The following is a 26,146-nucleotide window of genomic DNA, read 5'->3' on the forward strand; positions in this document are numbered from 1 at the left end:
TGGATGGCAGATACAGCACCTGTGTAGCAGTTCTACTAATGAGCCATACCACTTCTGAGTTATGTGCTGGGTGGGAAGGAACAATGGTTAAGTGGTATGGACAACATCCAAGGCTGGTGTTTTAAACCTCTACTGAATAGAAGGAGTTGTCAAGGAGAAACTATTTCAGTTTGTTCTCAAGGTTTACTTTGGTGCCTATTAGATATTTTATGTCACTCGATAAGTGATCAAAAATTTTTGTTGCTGCATTGTGCATCCTTTTTGTGCTAAAGACAACCTTTATGTGGAGTAATGAGTCATGTTTCTTTCTGGTATTGTAATTATGTATATAATTATTCCTTTTGAATCATAGAGGATTGATTAAAATACTAGTGTCAACTTAAAACAAAAAAAAAAGAAAAATTTGTTTGTCACCGGTTATCCAGTAAACAGTGTTAAAGCGATCTTTGCTTTTAAATTATTCCTACAACAGAGCGATTGCCCCACTACACACTATGTTTCACTGCAAAATGAGAATTATGTCACTGGGCTAGATTGGTTGAATTACTAAGTACAGCTTTCTGCATTCTTTTAGTTAGGTAAGACATTATCCATTGGTTGGCTATGCCATCAATCCCATAAAACTTCAATTTATCAGCGAAACCAGATAGTCAAGGAAGGGGCTTACATAGGTAGTAGAAAATACCAACCGGCGCTATTTCAATGTGTAATTCTCGTAAAATCTGACGAGTTATGTCCAAAGGCACCTTTTTTTTTTTACTAAACATCAACATGAATGGTTCGCCTGTCTGTCTGCTTTTAGAACAGAAAAAATATCATCATAACCGTAGAGGTATATACTAATATCTCTACGATCAAAATATACGTAAGTTCAAATCCTCCGCCTTATTCTTTGAGCCTGCAGTGTTTGATGTTATTGTCGATCGATATCTGACGATGGTAGTTTCTACAAGCAGGCAGTTGAATAACTACTAAAAGAAATTACATTTTATTCATTGTTAAGCGATGAACATCCCCATTAACATTTCCAATATATGTCAAATTTTGGATGTTTAGGGAAGTGAAAGAAAGGGAAGTGAAAGAAAAGTATTACTCCAATCTGAAGACCAATACATGGCGTGTTACTATACTTAAGACAGCGAGAAAGCTCCTTGTTACGTCATATCTACGAATTATCCAACTGTTCTGAGATTATTTAAATACACTACTTCCACAGTGTAACATAATAGACTCTGCTACTTCTTAATTATTCAGAAATGTATAATCGCATTGGCTGTGGAAGTCGTACGAACTCAGTAACACGGGTGGTATCGCTTCCCGTTTGAACTCTTTGGCACAAAGTGGTGGGGACATACGAAAGTCCGAAAGCGCCGTACACTGCGCGGAGAAAATTTGACACGAGTGGACGCGGTGATATGTGCGTGCAATGGCCCTGTCAAAGTGTTTGTTTACATTGGTGCTGCTAGCTACAGTCACAGGTACTGTCAATGTTGTTGTGAGTAATAAACATTTTTTGCAAACGCAGAGTCAGACAAATGTGCTGCAAGGTGGATTAACAAACTAGTTTATTCTGAAAGGCGTAGTTTCAATCGCCGTAGTGCAGTTTTGTTTTGTATGTGTGTTTTACAGCATTTCATTCTCTTGTTGGTTTTTAAAGCATCGGCACACCTTTCCACCAGGAGTTACGTTAATGTCAATGGTGCAACAGAGGTGTTCTTTTTATAGTAGCGGGATTTTTTTTGTGTCAAACTATTTTAGTTACTTTAAGAAGAACGAAATCATTTACTAGATTTCGAAGTATCTCTTCTGCAATACGTACACTCCCAGCTTTCCTCCTTTGGCTCCTACAGTGATTTTCCGTAAACTACTTGACTCCGTTATGATCGTTTGTGCTTTATTTTATAAGGGTTCGAGTTAAACGTATACATCATTCTTTTGCATGACTATTTGTATCTCCTGTCATGAAGACTTGCCTGTTGTGAGGGATCAAACTACTCATTTGTCAGCGGACTAAGACGACAGATTTAATGTAACACAACTTGTGGATGTGTTCAGAAATAGCGCCTGTGTAGACTGTAGGGTGTAAAACGACATGCTGTTCATGTCTTTATGAAGTGAATACTTGGAAGTAGTAAATAATAGGCGTGTCAAGACCTATTAGCTATAGGACAAGATAGTATTTATTCCCATATTTGTTCCAGTGATTCAGTCTTGGAAGTAAGATTACATGGGCAATATATACGATTGCTATTTTCCTCATCGTCAAATCAAGAGACCATGAGAAACAACATTCCCTTCCGTAACGTTTATGAAAAGCGGAACAGTGTCTAGCACGAAAATCCATCATGGCTAATTTGCTACGGTTTTCATTTGATTTTTATAAGTGCGTTCTTATTTCATGTTCTGTTGCTGCGTTTCATAGTGTGCTTGTCTTCAGCGTGATACCGCTTCCTGCGCCTTATCTAGACTGTTCTAACTGCCGGGAACAGCTGTGCCAAGAGCTTCGTTTCTCATCTGGTTCCGTGTAGAACTATTTTTTTTTTTTTTTTACGAACATATTTATTTCAGCGCCGGTATTTTGTTGTTGCTCAACTGCCATTCCCGAACAGTGTTATTGTTACCTATTTCGCTAGTACGCCGTTATTGTCGGAGATACGAGAGCGCAGTGAAATGGGCTTTTGTCTAGGTAGTTTCGAAATTGAAAATAGTGACATTGCAGATGAAACACAGCCTGAAAGCAAATTTAATTTTGGATGTAGTCTCTTAAACGAAATCGTGTAGCCCCTACCTAGAGAAAGCCTTAAGCTTTTTTTCGTCCAGAGCAGTTATCACGTTTTATGAATGTATTATGCTGGCGCATCTACAAACTTGAAGTTGTAGGAAATAGTTTCTTACTTTGTAATGAGTTCTTCAGAGACGAAAGCTGAGCAGGTATGGATCGGATTGTGCCGCTTTTCTTAAATAGAGCGCCTGCTTGTTATAATCAAAACCTAACATTCCTTACAACTTTAAACATGTATCAGCTAAGAATAACGCTAACTTGTCATCTTCAAAACGTATTTCGTAACTGTTCACCATTTGCAGAAAGAAAGGGGTATACTGTTTGTAGCATCGTAGTTATGCATAAGAAATTTTGCTTATAAACTGATAATTGAGAGGTGGAAAATTAGCATTATTTGCTGTTGCAGTCGCTATATTACACTAAAACTGAATGAGCAAGAAGCGTTTCGGCAATAGGGTACTTTAAGAAGAAGTGTTGTGTACATAATTGTACGATTTGTTTATAGTAGTAGGCCACTTCTGAGCAACATCAACTGTGCTGGAAATATTTGTTGCACGAACGTTTTCTAAGTTATAGATATGCCACAAACAGTTACAAACTGTTCAGTTTTAACGTAGATGACATGTGCTAACTCGTTATGTCCAAGTATGTAAAATTAACAGGAAAAAAGAAAAAAAATCGGGAGCGACGTAGATAGCTTTCGATGACACACACCACTAGCCTCGCTTTCCTTCCGTGTATGAACCAAGTAACCCGACGTGTTGGAATACGGGTTCCGTGGGATACTACACAAAGTGTGGCGATAGTAGCTGGAGCGGAAATATAAGGATAAGATTGTCTTCGACACAGAGGAAGTCCAAATATAACAACATAGACTGTGTACAATCATCAGCGACTTTTATTGACTCAGGGGTTAATATTTAGAGGAAACAAAAACGTGATAAAATTCAGTGCTCCACTGCGTTTTGTTCAGAACAGACCAGGTAGATTACCCCTCTACTATATTGGTGATTGGCCAGCGCCGTAAAAAATCAAATCTTCTGTATCTGTTCCGTTAATAGAAGCTAGGGTTCCAGAAGTACGAACGATATTAATCAGTTGAACGCGAGATTTTTGAGCGGCCTTTTTCGTGGCCGAATTTTACTCCCTACAATTCACCCGTTGGGCTAAGTGACAAGTTTTCTTCCCTCCCCTCACAATTCTTGACATGGATACTCATGATGTAGACACGAAGTGCTTTGTTGAAGTGTCACTCTAGTCCTCGTCTCTAACAGGAACATACTTTGTGGCATCCAGCTATAACGAACCATATGCTAACTGGAAACAGTGACATAAGTGACATACCAGTAATACTTCGGGAATTATGCTCATCTGCAGGCGGTCCTTCTGTAAGTCTGCGCTGTCACATTGGCTTTCAACTTAAATAGTACTGAGAAATGAACGCACAAACGTATCAACAAAATTTCGAAAACATATTTCCGATCCTTGTCTTCAGGAGAGTAATTTTAATATTTATTTATTTACTTACTTTGTGATAAGGAGATCTATATTCAGAAAGCATGGTGCCAGAGACTGCATCTGTATTAAACTTGATGTTGCTGTAGCAAGAATGTCATTTTGAACCATGTTAAATAAAAACAACAGTTCCTGGTAGAGCGCAGCAACGTACTAGAAAATCATTTCTTATACAACAGTATTCGAGCATTATCGTTGAACATGAGACGTGAGCACGGAGCTACGCCTATATTATGAACCACGTTAATGTGTAGGTAAGAGAGACAGCGACTGTTGTGTGCGGGATGTTCCAGAACAAGCGTGTCATTCCATTCGGCAAAGGTTCTCCGGTAAATCGCCAGTGCGCAGCTAGGAAGCTGGCGAAGCACCGCACATTGTGTGACAGTTTTCGTTACTTTTCCTTTACGTTCACAGGTATACAAGTAAATGTACGCTGACCCAGCTAGTACGGCGCAGTCCTGTCTGAGGTGGGATGCCCTAGGTCTCCTACCTTTGAACTGACTTACCTAGACAGTTGCAAGAGGACCTACAGTGTAAACTGACATTTTTCACATTAAGTCACTGCCAAAGTTGAAAGAAACGCCGTGACAAAAGTCGTACGAATCGATGATTGAACGATAGAGCTTTGGATCTCTAGTATGACGCACAATTAGCCACAGAGGCATGCTGATACACATAGGACGGTTGTACAGTGAGACAAGACAGTCATAGACTCCTTTATGTACAACTGTTAGCAGTTGTCTACGGAACAAAGTTTTTTCCCAGGCGTACACGCCTTCGTTCCATGCAAATCGACGGCCAAGAATGTAGTTCTTCAGGGCTCCAAATTAGGGAAATTTCATGGGAGCGAGATCAGGACACTGTGGAGGGCTTCCCAGCGAAACTTCTGCAGCTTACTCGAAACACCCTAGGCAACATGTGAGCGTGCCCACATATTCCATACATTCCCGATCTCTCCTCATGCAATTCAGATATTTTTGGAGCCCTGAAGAAAAGCCTTTCGTGGCCGCCGCTTTTGTTCGGACGAAGAATCGCACGCCTGAGTACAATCCCTGTTCCACAGGCTACCACAAACATTCGTCCCTGAAGGCACTGACCGCCTTGTCTCAGAGGGGGGATAACAGTAATGGCGATTGCTTTTGAAACAAAAGCTTATACCCACTTTTCTCCCATCCGTTTCTTTCTTTCGACTGTCACTTATAAATTCATATTTATTTTCGATCAAACTGATCTTAGACTCTTAGAAATGAAATCGGCCCCTGCTTTTTAAACTGACTGAGGTGGTATGAAAAAAGTGATGCATCCAAGCTATTAGTGGCGCCTTAAAGCCCGTTTAATGACGAGTGATAAGAACGCCGTGCCAGGCGGCCACCAATATCGTGACGTCAGCTATGATTGAGTCCGCAGTGATGCCATCGCTGTAACTAGTCACATCGCGAAGATAGTGGCTTTCCTCTTCCGTTTCCGAGCTATTGCTTGTTCATTGACAGACACTGCTGGCCATTAAAATTGCTACACCAAGAAGAAATGCAGATGATAAACGGGTATTCATTGGACAGATATATACTAGAACTGACATGTGATTACATTTTCACGCAATTTGGGTGCATAGATCCTGAGAAATCAGTACCCAGAAAAACCACATCTGGCCGTAATAATGGCCTTGATACGCCTTGGCATTGATTCAGAGCTTGGATGGCCTGCACAGGTACAGCTGCCCATGCAGCTTCTACGCGATACCATAGTTCATCAAGAGTAGTGACTGGCGTATTGTGACGAGCCAGTTACTCGGCTACCATTGACGAGACGTTTTCAATTGGTGAGAGATCTGGAGAACGTGCTGGCCAGGGCAGCAGTCGAACATTTTCTGTATCCAGAAAGGCCCGTACAAGAACTGCAACATGCAGTCGGGCATTATCCTGCTGAAATGTAGGGTTTCGCAGGGATAGAAACACATCTGAAATGTAACGTCCATTGCTAAAAGTGCCGTCAATGCGAACAAGAGGTGAGAGAGACTTGTAACCAATGGCACCCCATATCATCAAGCCGGGTGATAACGCCAGTATGGCGATGACAAATACACGCTTCCAATGTTCGTTCACCGCGATGTCGCCAAACACGGATGAGACCATAATGATGCTGTAAACAAAACTTGGATTCATCCGAAAAAATGACGTTCTGCCATTCGTGCAGCCAGGTTCGTCGTTGAGTACACCATTGCAGGCGCTCCTGTCTGTGACGAAGCGTCAAGGGTAACCGCAGCCATGGTCTCCGAGCTGATAGTCAAAGCTGCTGCAAACGTCATCGAACTGTTCGTTGTCTTGCAAACATCCCCATCTATTGACTCAGGGATCGAGATGTGGATGCACGATCCGTTGCAGCCATGCGGATAAGATGCCTGTCATCTCGACTGCTAGTGATCCGAGGCCGTTGGGATCCAGCACGGCGTTCCGCATTACCCTCCTGAACCGATTCCATATTCTGCTAACAGTCATTGGATCTCGACCAACGCGATACGATAAACCACAATTGCAATAGGCTACGATCCGACCTTTATCAAAGTCGGAAACGTGGTGGTACGCATTTCTCCTCATTACACGAGGCATCATAACAACGTTTCACCAAGTAACGCCGGCGAACTGCTGTTTGTGTCTGAGAAATCGGTTGGAAACTTTCCTCATGTCAGCACGTTGTAGGTGGCGCCAACCTTGTGTGAATGCTCTGAAAAGCTTATCATTTGCATATCACAGCATCTTCTTCCTGTCGGTTAAATTTCGCGTCTGTCGGACGTCGTCTTCGTGGTGTAGCAATTTTAATGCCCAGTAGTGTAGTTCCTTCGCTGAGTCGGCCAAATATTGTCAAGGCGTGTATAAATCTACAGAAAGAAGCAGTTTTCTTTACCTCGTCACACTGGCTACTCGAGATACACAAGTTGTCTGATGGTAATATGAGGCATTAGGGAACTTCGGCCCCAAATCAAGGAAACAGCGACGAGCGCGCAGAAGTTTGTCCATTGAGCTGTGCGTGCAGACGCGCGACAGTCATTGGCAACCTACCAGGATTTTGCGAGTGGGTGCGTCGATTTTCTCCGACGATGTCAACTTTTTGCGATTTCTGAGGCAGGGAGGCAAAACATTTTCCGTTAAAAGCGGGAAAAAGCGTTCGAAAATTTTCTTTTTCGCCGCCATCATAGTGTACACTCGTACAATAAGTTGATTCATGTACGCTGTACACTAGCAAAATTTAAAACATATGATCTCACATTTCATATGTTTGTGCTAATAATAAATATGTAAAACAGTCGTGTTCGTCTTTTTTAAGTACGCTAATCTCAAACTTACATACGAATTTGCAGGTAACTAGAATTTTGCTAGGGCTACCGCGAAAGAAAACAAGTTAACGAAAGAAATGTTACAATACGCTCTGGAGAAAGGTCTCAGTGATAGCTACGGATTACGTTGGAGCTACGCGGGAAAAGCTGGTGGTGCTGCTGGTGTAAGGAAGTCGCAGTTCCAAGAAAAATGCCGCCAGACATGCAAAATATCAGTGCTTGGTGCAAGGATTCGCAGTAAATGCTCAACATAATGTTACGCTTTTATTGGAAATGGACGGAAGAATGCATAATTGCCATGTTATATGATTGAGAATCGATCATTGGAACTAGTAAAACCCGTAAAATACATAGAAGAATCTGTATGCAACAATCTAAAGCAGACCGACATAAAAATTACAAGAAACACATGACAAATGAGGTACACTGGATGACTCACAAGGAAATGTCTGCGAAGATTATAGCTTACGCGCCACTCGTACGAACATTTTCTTCAAGATTTCTCTCCCTTCAAGAACCTCACCGAGTAGGAAGAACAGGTTGAGAAGATTCAAAACAGAGCTGAATATTTTGTCCCGGGTCGTTTAGTCAGCGTTAGAGGTTCGCAGAAATAGTCATCGAACTCCAGTGACAGACGATACAAGAGGCTATTCCTTGCGGAGAGGTTTATTGTTAAAATTCTGAGAATCCCTGTTTCAAGGGAAGTGAAGAATTGATCTTCCTCCCGCCTATGCAAGATGATCCGTTGCTGATACAAACTTTCAGGGGCGGTAAATGTATAAATGTAAGGTAAGGGACACTGGTCCGGAAAGTCCAGGTTGTTAAAGTTACAAGCCAAAATCGTTCTGATACCTCTGATTGAAGAATACGTGTACCGGTAGTGTTTTTGCTAAGATTGTAGAGAATTCAATTTCATAGGTGGTAGTACGGACCAAAACGAGGAAAAAATCAAGTAAACATTGGCTCTAAAATGCACACCATACGAGCTATGAGCACTACCTCATTCTATATACAGTCAAGAACATCTATTCTACTGCAAGCTCTTTGCAATTACGAACAACCTACAGTATAGGAAGCCGTAAACAACCGAGTTGTTCGTGGATACACCGTACACTAAAAAATGTTACAGAATCGTATTCACAATTCAGGTAAGTGCAGTGCATAAGTCTATATTAGTAATAGTGGAACGAGTTTGTGTTATGGTAAGTTTGTGAGATGCTTTTACGTTGTAGTTTCATCTTCGCACTTATTATCGTAATATAAGTCTTTTATTGCACACGGGAAATGACAGACATGATCTTTAGCGATGGCTCACGTATGCAAATCGTAAGTAAGGGCGAGCACGTTTCATTAACTCTAGTAACAACGAACTTGTAGAAGAGACGTTTTACATTAACAAAGGGTATGTATTTGTCATGCTTACTGGACTTTTTTTTTCCTTCTTTCAATCCATACTACCACCTCTTAAACTATGGAATGCGTTTGTAACACCCGGCATAATTAGAATAGTTGCAAAATCTTCATTTCCTGCTCATTTCGGTTTCTTGGGTGCAACTTAATTGTTGTTGTTGTGGTCTTCAGTCCAGAGACTGGTTTGATGCAGCTCTCCATGCTACTCTATCCTGTGCAAGCTTCTTCATCTCCCAGTACCTACTGCAACCTACATCATTCTGAATCTGTTCAGTGTAGTCATCTATTGGTCTCTCTCTCTACCCTCCACGCTGCCCTCCAGTGCTAAATTGGTGATGCCGTGATGCCTCAGAATATGTCCTACCAACCGATCCCTTCTTCTAGTCAAATTGTGCCACAAATTTCTCTTCTCTCCAATTCTATTCAATACCTCCTCATCATTAGTTACGTGATCTACCCATCTAATCTTCAGCATTCTTCTGTAGCACCACATTTCGACAGCTTCTACTTTCTTCCTGTCCAAACTATTTATCATCCATGTTTTACTTCCGTTCATGGCTACACTCCATACAAATACTTCCAGAAATGACTTCCTGACCCTTTAATCTATACTCGATGTTAACAAATTTTTCTTCAAAAACGCTTTCCTTGCCATTGCCAGTCTACATTTTATATCCTCTCTACTTCGATCATCAACTCATTTAAGTATCTCATTTCCTAATCTAATTCCCTCAGATCACCCGACTTCATTCGACTACATTCCATATCCTCGTTTGGCTTTTGTTGATGTTCATCGTATATCCCCCTTTCAAGACACTGTCTATTCCGTTCAACTGTTCTTCAAAGTCCTTTGCTGTCTCTGACAGAATTACGTCATCGGCAAACCTCAAAGTTTTTATTTCTTCTCCATGGATTTTAATTCCTACTCCGAATTTTTCTTTTGTTTCCGTTACTGCTTGCTCAATATACAGAATGAATAACATCAGGGATAGGTTATAGCCCTATCTCACTCCCTTCCCAACCACTGCTTCCCTTTGATACCCCTCGACTCTTACAACTGCCATCTGTTTTCTGTGCAAATTGTAAATAGCCATGCGCTCCCTGTATTTCACCCCTGCCACCGTCAGAATTTGAAAGAGTATTCCAGTCAACATTGTCAAAAGCTTTCTCTACCTCTACAAATGCTAGAAACGTAGGTTTGCCTTTCCGTAAGCTATCTTCTAAGATAAGTCGTAGGGTCAGTATCAGTACATCTAAAAGAAAATATTGGTTGGTGTAAGTAGATGTCAAACACCTGAGTAGCATGTGCTACAGCGGAGATAACGCTTATTACGAAGACCACGACTATCAAAAAGTTCCAGCGTTGAGAATCACACCTCTGCAGCTGTCTCCCGTACGCGCACTTGGTCACGCTCGAAATGTAATGCAATTAGCGTTGCGCACTCCCTTCGCATGCCGACCACCACTTCGCGTGTTTTCATTACGGCAGAGGCCACTGCGGCTGAGCGCCATCAGATCGTACACCTCCGAGGGGCCCCACCGGCTTGGGCCCATACGTCTTGCGCTGGAGCGGCCGAAGCGGTCCCCGGGCTTTCAGGCGCCAAGCCCCTCACACTTTCCTCTGTTCTCGGAACGGATAGCTGCTGGTTCGCCCTGTATGCATGTAGGAATAAAACAGTTGGCGGTATGGACTCGTAAAGAAGAGACCGGTGAAATGCTTCGTATTGTGCGTTGACCGGTTGAAGGTCGCGCTGGGTACTAATTTCTTTTTAAATACTGCATCTTTAGTTCCATATGATATCTAAAGGTAACGCTCATAAAACTTCGTTTCATTAAATTAAGCTCTAACATATGCTAAGCATCTTGAGTTTTAAGACGTGATGACCTCAGATAGTGCTTAGTCAGCTGAACCTGTGGAAACTAGACTGGGAAGCAGTAATAGAGAAGGTAGTGAAACAGGCTTGTAGCCTATCCACGATGTTATTAAATATGTACCTTGAGCAAGCTGTGAAGGTAACCAGAGATAAATTTGTAAGGGAAGTTAAACATTCAGGAAGACGTAAAAAAATTTGAGGTGCCGATGGCCTAGTAATTCCATCAGACAGGAGACGTGGAAGAACTGTTGAAGAGTTACGTAAGACTGGAATAACGCACACTTACCTCCATAGATGAAAGTCAGTTAGACACGAAATTGTGCTGGCCAGTTTCATATCGTATAGGCTGGATAAGAACCTGTCTTTTAGCATTACGTTTTATATTGCTAGAACAACGGAACACAAGTCTTTGTCTTCAAGAAGTGTCTCAGGATGGATGCGCAGTATTGAAGGCCTACCTCACTTCAAAAATTTGGAATTTTTTTATTTGCATGTCATGACATCTTTGGAAAGAGAACAAATTTTCGGAAACCCTCGCGGATTCCACAAACGCAGATAGCTCAAATTGCACTGTTAGTTCACAATGTAGATAAGGTAGCCTAGGGTGATGTCTCATTTCACTTTGGGAAGTCTTCGATAAAGTTCCACTCCATCGTCGAATAAACAAAAAATATGTGCTTCTGTAATACCTCAGCTTCGGGCACACAATATACACTCCTGGAAATGGAAAAAAGGACACATTGACACCGGTGTGTCAGACCCACCATACTTGCTCCGGACACTGCGAGAGGGCTGTACAAGCAATGATCACACGCACGGCACAGCGGACACACCAGGAACCGCGGTGTTGGCCGTCGAATGGCGCTAGCTGCGCAGCATTTGTGCACCGCCGCCGTCAGTGTCAGCCAGTTTGCCGTGGCATACGGAGTTCCATCGCAGTCTTTAACACTGGTAGCATGCCGCGACAGCGTGGACGTGAACCGTATGTGCAGTTGACGGACTTTGAGCGAGGGCGTATAGCGGGCATGCGGGAGGCCGGGTGGACGTACCGCCGAATTGCTCAACACGTGGGGCGTGAGGTCTCCACAGTACATCGATGTTGTCGCCAGTGGTCGGCGGAAGGTGCACGTGCCCGTCGACCTGGGACCGGACCGCAGCGACGCACGGATGCACGCCAAGACCGTAGGATCCTACACAGTGCCGTAGGGGACCGCACCGCCACTTCCCAGCAAATTAGGGACACTGTTGCTCCTGGGGTATCGGCGAGGACCATTCGCAACCGTCTCCATGAAGCTGGGCTACGGTCCCGCACACCGTCAGGCCGTCTTCCGCTCACGCCCCAACATCGTGCAGCCCGCCTCCAGTGGTGTTGCACACAGGCGTGAATGGAGGGACGAATGGACACGTGTCGTCTTCAGCGATGAGAGTCGCTTCTGCCTTGGTGCCAATGATGGTCGTATGCGTGTTTGGCGCCGTGCAGGTGAGCGCTACAATCAGGACTGCATACGACCGAGGCACACAGGGCCAACACCCAGCATCATGGTCTGGGGAGAGATCTCCTACACTGGCCGTACACCTCTGGTGATCGTCGAGGGGACACTGAATAGTGCACGGTACATCCAAACCGTATCGAACCCATCGTTCTACCATTCCTAGACCAGAAAGGGAACTTGCTGTTCCAACAGGACAATGGACGTCCGCATGTATCCCGTGCCACCCAACGTGCTCTAGAAGGTGTAAGTCAACTACCCTGGCCAGCAAGATCTCCGGATCTGTCCCCCATTGAGCATGTTTGGGACTGGATGAAGCGTCGTCTCACGCGGTCTGCATGTCCAGCACGAACGCTGGTCCAACTGAGGCGCCAGGTGGAAGTGGCATGGCAAGCCGTTCCACAGGACTACATCCAGCATCTCTACGATCGTCTCCATGGGAGAATAGCAGCCTGCATTGCTGCGAAAGGTGTATATACACTGTACTAGTGCCGACATTGTGCATGCTCTGTTGCCTGTGTCTATGTGCCTGTGGTTCTGTCAGTGTGATCATGTGATGTATCTGACCCCAGGAATGTGTCAAAGTTTCCCCTTTCTGGGACAATGAATTTACGGTGTTCTTATTTCAATTTCCAGGGGTGTAATTACATCCACACAGACCAGGGACAGTCAATCTTTACCTACCGCCCATTTTTGTATCTCCGTTACAATTTTCTGAAAGCTCACCGGTCCTACAGTAATGGTAATTTATAAAATAGGGAAGTAACTTCATAAAGTTTATGAAGCAGTTACAGCAAGTTAATGGATCGAATAATTACTTACCAAATACTTTGTCAAAATTTTACGTTCGGTTATTATATCAAGTCTTTGGCGCGACATTACTGCCTTCGATTTGTATACATCCTGTTTTACCTCGCCGAGGTAGCCTTGATTATCTTGCCACGGGCGAACGCTGCTCTTCGTCTGTCATCTACATCGTCCTTCTTCATTGACTGGCGAAACTACCACGCCACTCTTCTCCTCCCCCCCCCCCCCCCCCCAACAATCTCTCTCTCTCTCTCACACACACACACACACACACACACACACACACACACACACACACACACACAGTACACACCTGAGCACGCAAATAGACGAAACACAGTGACTTTCTCTAGCCGAATAATGCACGATGCCGAGCTTCTTTAGGTCCCCAGAACGGATAATTCATAATGCTATATGAAATGGTGTTTCTCTTGTTCTTCAGTTTGCGAAATACTGCTGTGAAACTACTCATTCTAAGAAATAATCATATACTACCCGACAAAAAAAACATCCTGATACGATCGGTGTCAATTTACCATCGGTCGGAACCTGACAGCAGCCGGAATGGGGAATTAGGCTCCCATGCGGCTGAGCGGCACAAACGGCTGCGTTTGGAGTGGTGCTGGAGTGGGCGGGAAGCATGGACTACTGATCAAAGACTACACATTGTGTTCAGTAATGAATCGTGGTTCTGTGCTGATAACTATCATTGGCCAGTATGACGACGGCATGGAGCGTCTCATCCTTCCAACGTTTTGTAAAGGCACAGCGGTGTTTCCCTGACGTCATGGTGTGAGGAGACATCAAGTATGACATCAGGTCACGTCTGGCAGTGATTGAGAGAGCTTGACAGTGCATCAGTACGTCACGCACATCCTGCATCCTCTCATGTGTTCGGTCCCTTAGGAAAACACACACACACACACACACACACACACACACACACACACACAATGTGACGGTATCGTGGTGTCATTTTCCAACAGGACAATGCGTGGTCAGAGACTTCTCCACGTCTATCCCCGTCACAAACATGGGTCGGATCAGTTCGTGTGTCAACTCTGTCCCAGTACCAGTATAGAAGATATCAAAGACTTGTTAACAGTCGTCGGCCAGCTTGTCTCAGTAGAGGATACGTCGTCTTCTACATCCCTCCAAACCTAATCAGTGCATGCATGCATCCAGGCCAGGCAGGAGGCGTCGTCATACTGATAATTGGTGTATACTGTAAATTGCATTGTAAATTTGACTCTATTTTGTAATCACTGAAATATTACGCACTCTCCCAGCTCGTGAAGTTTCGTTTCGTTTCCTCCTCTCCTGGGTGCTACATTGTTATTTTTTTCAGGCAGTGCAAATTTATCTTACTAGATCATACTCGAGAACATTCATTTTGTGGATGCTAGCGTAGAGTGTCGGGGTAAGTGAAAAAGTTAAATTTGTATATCCAGGGTAGAGGAAGATAGTGACTGAATGAACAGGGAAATAAATGGATGCTTAAGAAAGGCATGGGAACTAATTTAAAGTGAATAGGATTTTCATGTCTGAGCTTCCGTATGAAAACATCACGGAAATTTTAGAATCAGTGACTGTCAATTTTGACTTATGGTGCACAGGCCTTTAGTGCGAAACCCATTCAGAGCGGAGGGCGAGCAATGGAGACGCATATACAGTAGATTGAAGGCGTGGTCACTGGCCCCTAACTCGTGTGTTCCGCCACAAAAAAAAAAATAACATTCCACAGAAGACGCCAGCCGGCGTCAGCTGCAGTGAACTGTGAATGCGCTTTGGAACAGACTATTAATTAGTGTGTCACTTGACCGTCTTTCACATATTGTCTTATCTACTTTATCATGCTGGAGGATTTTCTGTTGGCATATAATTTACCACACTTACATCCCCCTGCGGGTTCGGGGGTACGAATAGGCCCGCGGTATTCCTGCCTGTCGTAAGAGGCGACTAAAAGGAGTCTTCAAAGTTTCGGCCTTATGTGATGGTCCCCACTTGGGTTTGACCTGCCATTTTCAAAATTTCCGTTGTTAGTGCGTGCCATTTGGGGAAGGACGCCTTACGTGGTGTTTTTCTATTGGTCCATCGTGCACCTCCATATTGCATGCTATCTATTGTCGTGTGGAGGGATTTACACCCCATGTCTTCTGGGTTGCCTCCTCGTCTTGTGCGCAATCCCCTTCTTAGCGCCCACGGCAATTGTGGACCCTTTCAACACCTAAAATCCAGCACGGTAGCCAGTCCGTTGTGGTGGGGTCGTCATGTACCCTCTTGGTGGTAGCCCCCTGACCACGCAGGGATCGCACTACAGATGCCAGAGCTGTTTCCTCCCCATGCATGCCAAGGAGTATGTGCCCATCTTGTCTGGGGCACGGGGACTCCGGGCAATGGGATATCGGCCAGGTACCCGTTGCTTTGGCTGGGTGGCGCCCTTGGGGAGAGCCCTCGTTCGGAGTAGGTGGCATCTGGGCGGATGTGGCGCAATGAAGCGCAATAAATCTCAGCAAGCTGGTGGTCGCACTGCCACCAGCGTCTCTAAGCGAGGCAAAATTGAATTCGATGCTGCACAATATGATCCTCAGTCGTTCCCCTCGTTGGCTGCGCCATGGGAGGGACGCAGATCTAGTGCCAAGCAGGAGCCTTATGTACCACAATACCTTGTCTGCAGCAGAAGTGATGGTGACTCCTTTCTTTCGACAAAGCCTATGTTTTTTGTGGAACACCTGGAGGATAAGTTTGGGGAAGTGGCGGGTTTGTCTAAAATGAGGAATGGGTCCATCCTCCTCAAGACGGCCTCCCCAGCCCAGTCACGGGCGTTGCTCTTGTGTGATAAGCTGGGAGACGTCCCTGTTACCGTCACTCCCCACAGTAGCTTAAATATGGTCCAGGGGATTATTTACCATCGCGACCTCTTGTTACAGTCCGATGACGAGCTGAGAGCTGACTTGGAACGACGTGGTGTGCATTTTGTCCGTCGTGTGCACAGAGGACCCAAGACCAACAGGGTGGCCACCGGTGCCTTTATCTTGGCCTTCGAGGGTGCTGTATTGCCTGAGAAGGTCAAGGTAATGGTTTACCGTTGTGACGTCAAGCCATACGTCCCTCCCCCGATGCGGTGCTTCCAGTGCTGGAAGTTTGGGCATATGTCCTCCCGTTGCCCATCCAGTGCCACATGTCGAGATTGCGGACGCCCCTCCCATCCCGATTCTCCATGTGCGCCTCCGCCTGTCTGTGTCAACTGTGGGGAACACCACTCTCCATGCTCGCCGGACTGCCCCGTTCTTCATAAGGAGCGGAAGATTATGGAATTTAAGACCCTGGACCGGCTTACTTATCGCGAGGCAAAACTGAAATTTGAAAGGTTGCATCCTGTCCCTCTTCAAACTTCTTATGCTGCAGCTACGTTATCGTCGCCCTCGCGGGCGGCAGTTGTCGCCTCCTCTGTGCCGCCTTCAGTTGGCCCTCGGGGCCGTCCATCTCTGTCTGCCCCCCTTGTGTCTGGGGGCAAGCCTTCCTCTGTTGCCCCCTTAGCAGTTGGGGGCAAACCCCCTTCTGTCACTCCCCCCGCACATGCTTCAGGAGTGACATCTGCTCCAAAACCAGGGGGCTCGATACCTCCCCCTCCCCCTCCCCCTTCTCTGCCGGCGTCGTCTCTGCCGGCTCCTCTCTCGCGGAAGGGGTCCCTCGGGGCCCTCCCTTCTTCCGGTTCTTCTGCTACCCCGCCGGATGTTAGCCAGTGGCTGAAGGTTCGTCCACCTGCTGGTCGTAGGGCTTCTGCGTCGTCGTCAGCCTCCGACGCTCCTTTAGAGAAACTCTCCCAGCCCTCTAAGCCAAAGGACAGACGCGAGAAGAAGGACCGGAATGTGTCCAAGAAGAAGGACGCTCCGGCAGTTTCAGTACCGCCTGCTGTCAATAGCTCTGGCTCTGGGGATGCGGTGGAGATCCTCGCCTCTGCCGCGGATCTCGCCCTCACGGAACCCTCGGGGACCTCTCCTATGGACACAGCTGACTCTCGCTCGGTGGCGGCCGTTGATTCTGCGGCGCCGTCTGTCTCTTAGTGGACTTAACGCCCTCCCAGTCCCTTCCTGCTTCCATTCTCCAGTGGAATTGCGGCGGTTATTTCCGCCACCTGCCTGAGCTCCGGATGCTTTTGAGTGTTTCCCCTGTTCTGTGCATTGCTCTTCAGGAAACTTGGTTTCCAGCAATGCGGACCCCTGCCCTTCGCGGTTATCGGGGATACTATAAGAACCGCGCTGACTGTCAACGAGCTTCAGGTGGAGTTTGCCTCTTTGTTCACCACTCTGTCTGTAGCTCACCAGTACCCCTTCTGACGCCTTTAGAGGCAGTCGCTGTCAGGATTGAGCTCTCGCCGGCTATTACTGTTTGCTCTGTTTACATTCCTCCGTATGGGCAACTCCCCCGACATGTCTTGGCTGCGCTGCTGGCTCAACTCCCGCCGCCATTGCTGCTTCTGGGCGATTTCAATGCCCACAACCCTCTATGGGGTGGGACTGTCTCCGATGACCGTGGTCGCGCTGTGGAGCATGTGTTGGCTCAGCTCGACCTTAGCCTCTTGAACACCGGTGCTCCCACGCATTTCAGTGTGGCCCATGGCTCGTTCTCGGCCATCGATCTCTCTCTTTGCAGCCCCGGACTTCTCCCATCCCTTCACTGGAGAGTGCATCCTGACCTGTGTGGTAGTGACCATTTTCCCATCTATTTGTCACTGCCCCAGTGTCATTCTTCTGGGCGCCTGCCCCGCTGGGCTCTCAACAGGGCTGACTGGCCGGCTTTTACTTCCGCTGCCACCATTACTTCTCTCCCACAGGGTGACATTGACGAGGTGGTCCGTGTCTTGACCTCGTCAATTATTTCTGCGGCCGAGATTGCCATCCCTCGCTCTTCTGGACTCCCTCGGAGGAAGTCTGTCCCCTGGTGGTCGCCGGAGATTGCTGAGGCTATTCGCGACCGTAGGCGGGCTCTCCAGCGTCATAAGCGGCACCCGTCTCTGGAGACCCTCATCGCCTTTAAGAAGCTCCGTGCCTTGGCCCGTCGTCTTATTGCACGGCGTAAGCAGGAATGCTGGGAGAGGTACATTTCATCCTTGGGCTCCCGTGTCTCCCCGTCGCTCGTGTGGTCCCGCATCCGGCGGATTTATGGATACCAGACCCCTATGGGTGTCCCTGGAATCTCCCTGGACGGCGCTGTCTGCACGGACGCCGCCACCATTGCTGACCACCTTGCCACGCACTTTGCTACGAGCTCTGCGACTGCAACTTACCCTCCTGCCTTTCGCTCTCTAAAGGAGCGCGCCGAGCGGACGCCGTTATCGTTCCACACACGTCGTTCTGAAAAATACAATGCTCCTTTCAGCGAGAGGGAATTCCTCGCTGCCCTCGCCAATTGCCCTGATACAGCGCCAGGACCGGACTGCATCCACGCGCAGATGCTGAAGCATCTCTCCAGGGACTGCCAGAGACACATCCTCACCATCTTTAACCGCATTTGGAGCGAGGGCGTGTTCCCGTCGCAATGGCGAGAGGGTGTTATCGTTCCCATCTTGAAGCCCGGTGCGGACCCTCTGGCGGTGGACGGCTATCGCCCCATTACACTAACCAACGTTTTGTGCAAATTGCTCGAACGTATGGTGGGGCGGCGTTTGTGTTGGGTCCTTGAGTCACGCGGTCTCCTCGCTCCATCCCAGGGTGGCTTCCGTCAGGGCCGGTCTGCTGCGGACAATTTGGTGCGGCTGGAATCTGCTATCCGTACGGCCTTTTCCCGCCGTCAGCATCTCGTTGCTGTATTTTTTGATCTGCGGAAGGCATATGACACAACATGGAGGCATCACATCCTTGCTACGTTGCGCGAGTGGGGTCTTCGTGGTCAGCTTCCAGCTTTTCTTCAAAACTTTTTATTGCGCCGCTCTTTCCGGGTGCAAGTCGGTGCCGCCTCTAGTTCATCTTATATACAGGAAAATGGGGTCCCGCAGGGCTCGGTATTGAGCGTTTCCTTATTTCTAGTGGCCATTAATGGTCTGGCTGCAGCTGTGGGGTCGTCGGTGTCTCCTTCTTTGTATGCCGACGACTTCTGCATCTCATTTAGCTCAACGACTACGGGAGTCGCCGAACGCAGGCTGCAAGCAGCCGTTCGCAAGGCGGCATCATGGGCTCTGACTCATGGATTTCAGTTCTCTGCGGCCAAGACTCGAGTTATGCACTTCTGCAGGCGTCGGACGGTCCACCCTCATCCGGAACTTTACCTCGACGGTCACCTACTTGAAGTGGTGGACACTAGCCGCTTCTTAGGACTCGTCTTTGATGCCCGGCTCACATGGGTTCCTCATATTACTCAGCTGAAGCAAAAGTGCTGGCAGCACCTCAACGCCCTCCGCTGCCTGAGCCATGCGTCTTGGGGTGCAGATCGTAGCACGCTGTTGCGATTATACAGAGCCCTTGTGCAGTCCAGGCTTGATTATGGGAGCCTGGCCTATGGGTCTGCATCGCCCTCAGTGTTGACGTTGTTGGACCCCATACACCACTGTGGGGTTCGGCTTGCAACTGGTGCTTTCCGTACAAGCCCCGTGGATAGTCTGCTGGTGGAGGCCGGGGTTCCCCCGCTGCGGATTCGCCGCCACCGACTGCTCGCCGACTATGCTGTCCATGTGCATTGCTCACCGGGCCATCCCAATCATCGCCTGCTTTTCCCTGCCAGGGTCCTCCCTCTGCCCGACCGGCGACCTAGGTCTGGGCTTTCCATTGCTGTCCGTGTCCAGTCCCTGCTGTCGGAACTGGGGTCGTTCCCTCTTCTGCCGCCCTTCCGGGCCTGTGCACCCACGCCTCCCTGGTGTATGACCCGTCCGTCCGTCCGCCTGGACTTGGCACGGGAACCCAAGGACTCGGTTCCGCATGTGGCCCTCCGTCACCGTTTTCTTGCGCTCGTCGCCTCGTTTTCAGGCTGTGAGCCTGTCTACACTGATGGTTCCCTGGTGGATGGTCGTCCTGCCTACGCTTTTGCCCACGCTGCCCATGTTGAACAGCGCTCCTTGCCGGCTGGCTGCAGTATTTTTACTGCAGAGCTGGTGGCCATATTGCGCGCTCTTGAGCATATGCGTTCCTGCTCAGGTACGTCCATCGTCATCTGCAGTGACTCCCTGAGCAGCCTCCAGGCTATCGACTGCTGCTATACCTCTTGTCCTCTGGTATCCTTTATTCAGGAGTCTGTTTTTGCCATTACCCGCTCTGGTCGTTCGGTGGTCTTTGTTTGGACGCCAGGTCACGTTGGCATCCCAGGGAATGAACGTGTCGACAGGCTGGCCAAAGGGGCGGTCGACGCCCCCACTTTGGCGATCGGCCTCCCGGCTCGTGATTTGCAGCTGGCGTTGCGCCGTAAGGTGCTTCAGATGTGGCGTGACGAGTGGCGTAGCCTGACTTCTCCGAATAAACTGCGGGCTGTCAAGGAGACGACCGATGTGTGGCAGTCCTCCCTGCGGGCTTCTCGCAGGGAATCTGTCATCCTGTGTCGGCTCCGCATCGGCCATACCTACCTGACGCACGGACATCTTTTGCGTCAGGAGGATCCCCCCCTGTGTCAGTGTGGGTCCCGGTTGACGGTCGCCCACATTTTGTTGGAGTGTCCCCGCCTGAGCATCCTCCGGCAGACTTTTAATCTCCCGGGCACGTTGCCTTTGGTTTTATGCGACGATGCCTCCATGGCTGACGACGTTTTAAATTTTATCCGTGGTAGTCCTTTTTATGGTTCCATTTAGGGGGGACCTGTCCCTTTCCCTTTCTGTGTATCTTGTCCTCGAGTGTCTCATTGGTTCCAGATTTTAATGTGTGTATTCGGATGGTTGACTCTTTCCCAATTTTTGTACCCATGGTCAGTCAACCAGTCTCCGACCCTCTTATTTTCTTCCGTTTCTTTCTGTCCAGTGTTCGTCTGTACTCTTCTTGTCTCTAGTGTTCGCCGACACATTGGTGTTCTTTCAGTGACTGGGGGGAGGGGCGTCTCCTCCCCCCTTGGGGTTTTACCTGTTCCGTAAATTTTGTTTCGCTGGTTTTTTTTTTGGAATGGGGGACTGATGACCTTAGCTGTTTAGTCCCCCTTAAACATCCCAACAACAACAACAACCACACTTACACTTTTATTCTGACGTTACGTATGGATTTTGTTGCTAGATGCTGTATCGTATGTTACGTCTTTCTAATTTAAACACACTTCAGCCATGTAAAACCATTTTAATTAATGGCTAGGAATATCTTATTTTAAACTCTTGAATCTGTCGTGCTGGACACCAATACCTCACCACTAGCGTCATCTTTCGGCTATAGCTCGTGTTAGCACAAATACGGGATGCCCTCGGACAATCGCTAGCACTTGTTCATCCGCATGAGCGATCAAAGTATCTGATGCTGATACGAGTATCAGAATACTCCCAATGATTTGTTATGCTCCTCATCCATATTATCCTTATGTACTCCCATTTTCTTCTGTACCCCTGGCGTTCAGCCAATTGAACCTATTATCATAACATTAGTGTTTTCGTGCATTTTGTTGTAACGGACCGAGTGATGGCAGTAAACCGAAACCGGTCATATTGTGAATGATATAATAATGTGTGATCAAGACGGACGATTATGATGAATAAAGGATAGATGCACGGCTGGAATTACTGGTAGAGACAGGAAACCAAACAAATGCGGCGCGAAGTAAAAACATTGTCTTTAATGTTAGGGAACAAAGTGCTCCTAGACGGTGCATTTACGTAGGCGAAAGTTAGGTAGATGGACCAAGGAAGTGTATCTGGATTCAGAGAGATAGAAAAGTCCACATTCGTCGCTGCTTCGCATCTATTCTCTCCTTAACCAGTCACCCCCGCCCGTTACCGGCAGAAGACATTCAAAAATGGTTAAAATGGCTCCAAGTACTATGAGACTTAACATCTGAGGTCATCAGTCCGCTAGACTTAGGACTGCTTAAACCTAACCAGCCTAAGGACATCACACACATCCATGCCCGAGGCAGCATTCGAACCTGCGACCGTGGCAGCCGCGTGGTTCCGGACTGAAGCGCCTAGAACCGCTCGGCCACAGCGGCCGGCGAGACGCCATTCAGTTTCGCGGTGAGCAGTGGACATACACTGAGGCGATAAGTCATGGGACAGTGCGTTGTACGTATACAGACGGTGGCAGTGTCCCTTATACAAGGAATAAAAGGGCAGTGCATTAACGTAGTTGTCATTTGTCCTCAGGTGATTCATGTGAGAAGGTTTCCGACGTTATCTCGGCCGCACTATCGGAATTAACAGCCTTCGAAAGCGGAAAGCTTGTTGGAGCTAGACGCTTGGGACATATTTCAGAAATAGTTAGGGAATTCAGAATTTCGCGATCCACAGTGTAAAGAGTGTGTCGAACGTACCAAATTTAGGGCATTACCTGTCAAGAACAGAGCAGTGGTCGTCGGCCTTCACTTTAACGACCGGGAGTAGCGGCGTTTGCGTAGAGTTGTCGTTGCTGACAGATAACCAACACTGCGTGAAATAATCGCAGAAATCGAGGTGCAACGTACGACGAACGTATCCGTTAGGACAGTGCGGCGAAACTTGGCGTTAATGGGCTGCGGCAGCGGACGATCGATGCCAGTGTCTTTGCTAACAGCACGACGTCGCTTGAAGCGCCTCTCCTGGGCTCGTGACCATATCAGTTGGACCCTATATGTCTGCAAAAGCGTCATCTGGTCATATGAGTCCAGATTTCAGTTGGTAGCTCATAGCAGGGATAGTGTGTGGCGCAGACGCCACGTAGCCATGGACCCCAGTTGTCAACAAGTCACTGTGCAAGCTGATGCTGGCCCACAGTGGTGTGGGCTGTCCTCAGGCGTAATGTGCTGGGTCCTGTGGTCCAAATGTAGCGGTCATTAACTGGCAATGGTTATATTCTACTACTTGGAGACCATTTGCAGCCATTCATAGACTTCATGTTCCCAAACAACGATGTCATATCACCTGACCCCAGTTGTTCGCGTTTGTGTTGAAGAAAGTTCTGCACAATTTGAGTGACTGACTGGCCACCCAGATCGCTCGACATGAATCTCATAGAACATTTATGGGAGATAATAGTGTTTATTTACAGAATCCTGCACCGGCAACACTTTCACAGTCATAGATATCTAAAGATGCTGCATGGCTCAATATTTTTGCAGGGGACTTCCAGCCACTTGAGTCAATGCCACGTCGAGCTGCTACACTACGACAGGCAAAAGGAGGCCTGACGAGATTTTAGAGCGTCTCCCATGAGTTGGCACGTCAGTGCAGTGTTCTAACTCATCACTGTCTCATGTATGTTAGCTCATCCAGTCATGTTAAACTGCAGGTGTGGGGGACAGCAACACAGATTATCAGCCTGTTGAAGGCTGCCTGTATTAGGATATTTGACGTTTTCTGGAAATAGTTTTACTTGGGTAATTAAGTCATTTTATACTTGTCACGTACTGTAAAAACTTAAATTAAATACAGATTACTGAAAGCTGTCTAAAACGCTCCATTTGAGTCATTTGATGCCAGTCACGCCATTGGCTCCTGTTGTAAAGCTCGTTCAAAGTGGTATCTTGTTTTGGGATTAAAATTTCTGAAAATGGTTTACAAATGGCGTGTAGTACCACACTGTACAAATACATGTATAAAAACTCCTGAAGAACTGCATTTGAGCGTTCCAGGGAATGAGGAGATACGTGAAATGTGGTTGCGACTCATAGATCCACATCCAATAGTGGTCACTTCAAGTTTTTGAGTGAGAATGATTTTGATATTAGTAAGAAGTTACATGAACGTGTCGCTTGTAGCGTAATAGGTACGCTGCTGGACTTCTAATCCTATGTTCACAGATCGATCCTCACTGGGAGTTTTTTCCCCTTCTTCGCTTAATATTGCTGTCTTCTGAAGTTCACTTTATTCGTCATACAGTTATTTAAGAATCTTAAATTCTGTATCATATTACATGTTAATATCTATTTTCAGTTAGAAGCTTCATTTTACATCTGACCATTGTGAGATGAATCACAAGGATGGTATTAAGCAATTATATTTCACGCCTGATTTAGCTCTTACTCTGCACAATCCGAGAAATAATTAACCAGATTCCGAACGCATTATTGTTCCCAAACAAGGCGGTGAAGACAATAATTTACCACTCCAACTGCCTCTTTGGAGATTGTCGTAAAGCTGCTACCTCAGTTGCATATTTCGTAGACATACTTTTCTGGTGGTTTAACTTAATAACCTGTACGAACAGAAAAACTGCAATGTGTAAAGCTGTTGAAGGCAAACAAGATGATGATCTGCAGTTCCCAGCTAATGTTTCAACTGTCTGAAAATTTGAAAATTGAGAAAGAGCTACCTGGAAAACAGTAGCAGTGTTAACAACAACCATAGCAATTATGTCAGATTTATCTTCTCAATGAAAAGTTTCCGCTGTTTTATTGTGCAGGCTTTCACAAGTTGTTCTGGAAAATCTTCTTAGCGTGGACTGAGCAAATAATCCAGTTACAGATTCCCTTAGTTTCACTGCAATTCTGCGACTTACGGGTGTGTCACAGTACTTCTGTCCAAGTCATCATGCAACGCAGTTTACACATTTATTTCCTAAACACAAAAAATCTGAGCTGTTTTTGCAGAACTAAGATATCATAAACGCATAAACGTTGGAAATTTTCCGCTATCAGACTTCACTACAGTCCTTTCCATTGATTCTTAGAAGTTGTAAATACAGTTTCATCGCCAAATAAATAAACGGTTTGCAAAAAATAAGAGAAATGATCGTATGGCATTGTTGACCCATGGGGGAGAGTTCGGCCGCCGTATTGGAAGTCCTTTTTAGTTCACTCCACTTCGGCGACTTGCGGGTCAATGATGTAGAAAATGGACACACAACACCCAGTCTCCTGCCGGGAATCGAATCCGGGCCCCCCTGCGTGGTAGACAGAAACGCTACCGCCACGTTACGGAGGCGGACAACGGTTTGCAGCAAAGTACAAGAAACATTAAAAATTCCGACTTGCACAAATGGAACACACGTATAGCTTCGTCTTACTCCTAGCCTGTGACGTCACCAGAGCTTCAGCGTGTAACTGCGTTTTCGATCACGTGACCAAATCTTGACTTACTATGGCATTACATGAAGGTAAGATTTTGTAAGAATATTAAATGATAATGCTGTTTGAATGTTATGATCATAACAGTATTCTGAACCTATTTTTACCATAGAAAAATATCAAATAGCATGTGAAAAGATGGCAGTTTACTCACACACCCAGAAGAATTTTATTAACTCTGTAGCTTCTTATGCAAGGAATGCAAACTAAGCTTCATCTATAAACCACTTTACCATCGAAATGCAACTGCAAAAGTTGTGATATATGTAAAGGAGCACTTCCTTATGAGAAAAAGGTGAGATAAAGTAGTTAAAGATTTCACTGCTGTGGAATCTCAAATCATGTAGAAGCTTAGACTTATCTGTAGCGGCTTGACGTCACGAACATGCAAATAGACCACGTTGTGTGATTACATGGTACATAAGGAGAACTAGAGTATAAACATCTAGCTGCAGCAGATTTATCTCTGCACAGCTGAAGAGTGGAGACTCACCGCTATCCATCCTGAACGTGCAAATGGCGTCGCAACCTACTTCGTGCAAGAATTCTCAATGTCAGCGATTACAGAAGGTCGACCACATCGCCAGCCGGGATGAGTTAGTCGCAAAGGAGTAAGCGTTGAAGAGTGCAGAACTGGTTTACTCAGGTTAAAAAAAGGTTTCAGTGAGAGTTGAGCCAGTTCACTTACGTCGTCCTCATGTCAACATCTCCACCGAATTTTATTCGCTAGTGGCGCAACGATGCAGTCAACACTGCATCAGTAAAAGCACATAAATCTGGA

General features: G+C 46.6%; 1 protein-coding gene across 3 annotated transcripts in view; it reads left to right on the plus strand.

Moving 5' to 3' along the window:
- The first annotated feature begins 1,267 nt into the window (after positions 1 to 1,267).
- Positions 1,268 to 26,146, plus strand: part of LOC126282034 (vascular endothelial growth factor receptor kdr-like) — a 329,784-nt gene continuing 304,905 nt past the window's right edge. For 2 of the 3 annotated variants that reach the window (XM_049981444.1, XM_049981446.1), the window contains exon 1: positions 1,359 to 1,478. In XM_049981444.1, the coding sequence (XP_049837401.1) occupies positions 1,427 to 1,478 (52 nt within the window). In that variant the 5' untranslated portion in view covers positions 1,359 to 1,426. Of the gene's footprint in view, positions 1,479 to 26,146 lie in introns of all 3 variants that reach the window. The other variant, XM_049981445.1, reaches the window with a different exon arrangement.

This window comes from Schistocerca gregaria, chromosome 7 (genome assembly GCF_023897955.1).
Source record: "Schistocerca gregaria isolate iqSchGreg1 chromosome 7, iqSchGreg1.2, whole genome shotgun sequence".
In the NCBI taxonomy this organism is placed as follows: Eukaryota; Metazoa; Arthropoda; class Insecta; order Orthoptera; family Acrididae; genus Schistocerca; species Schistocerca gregaria.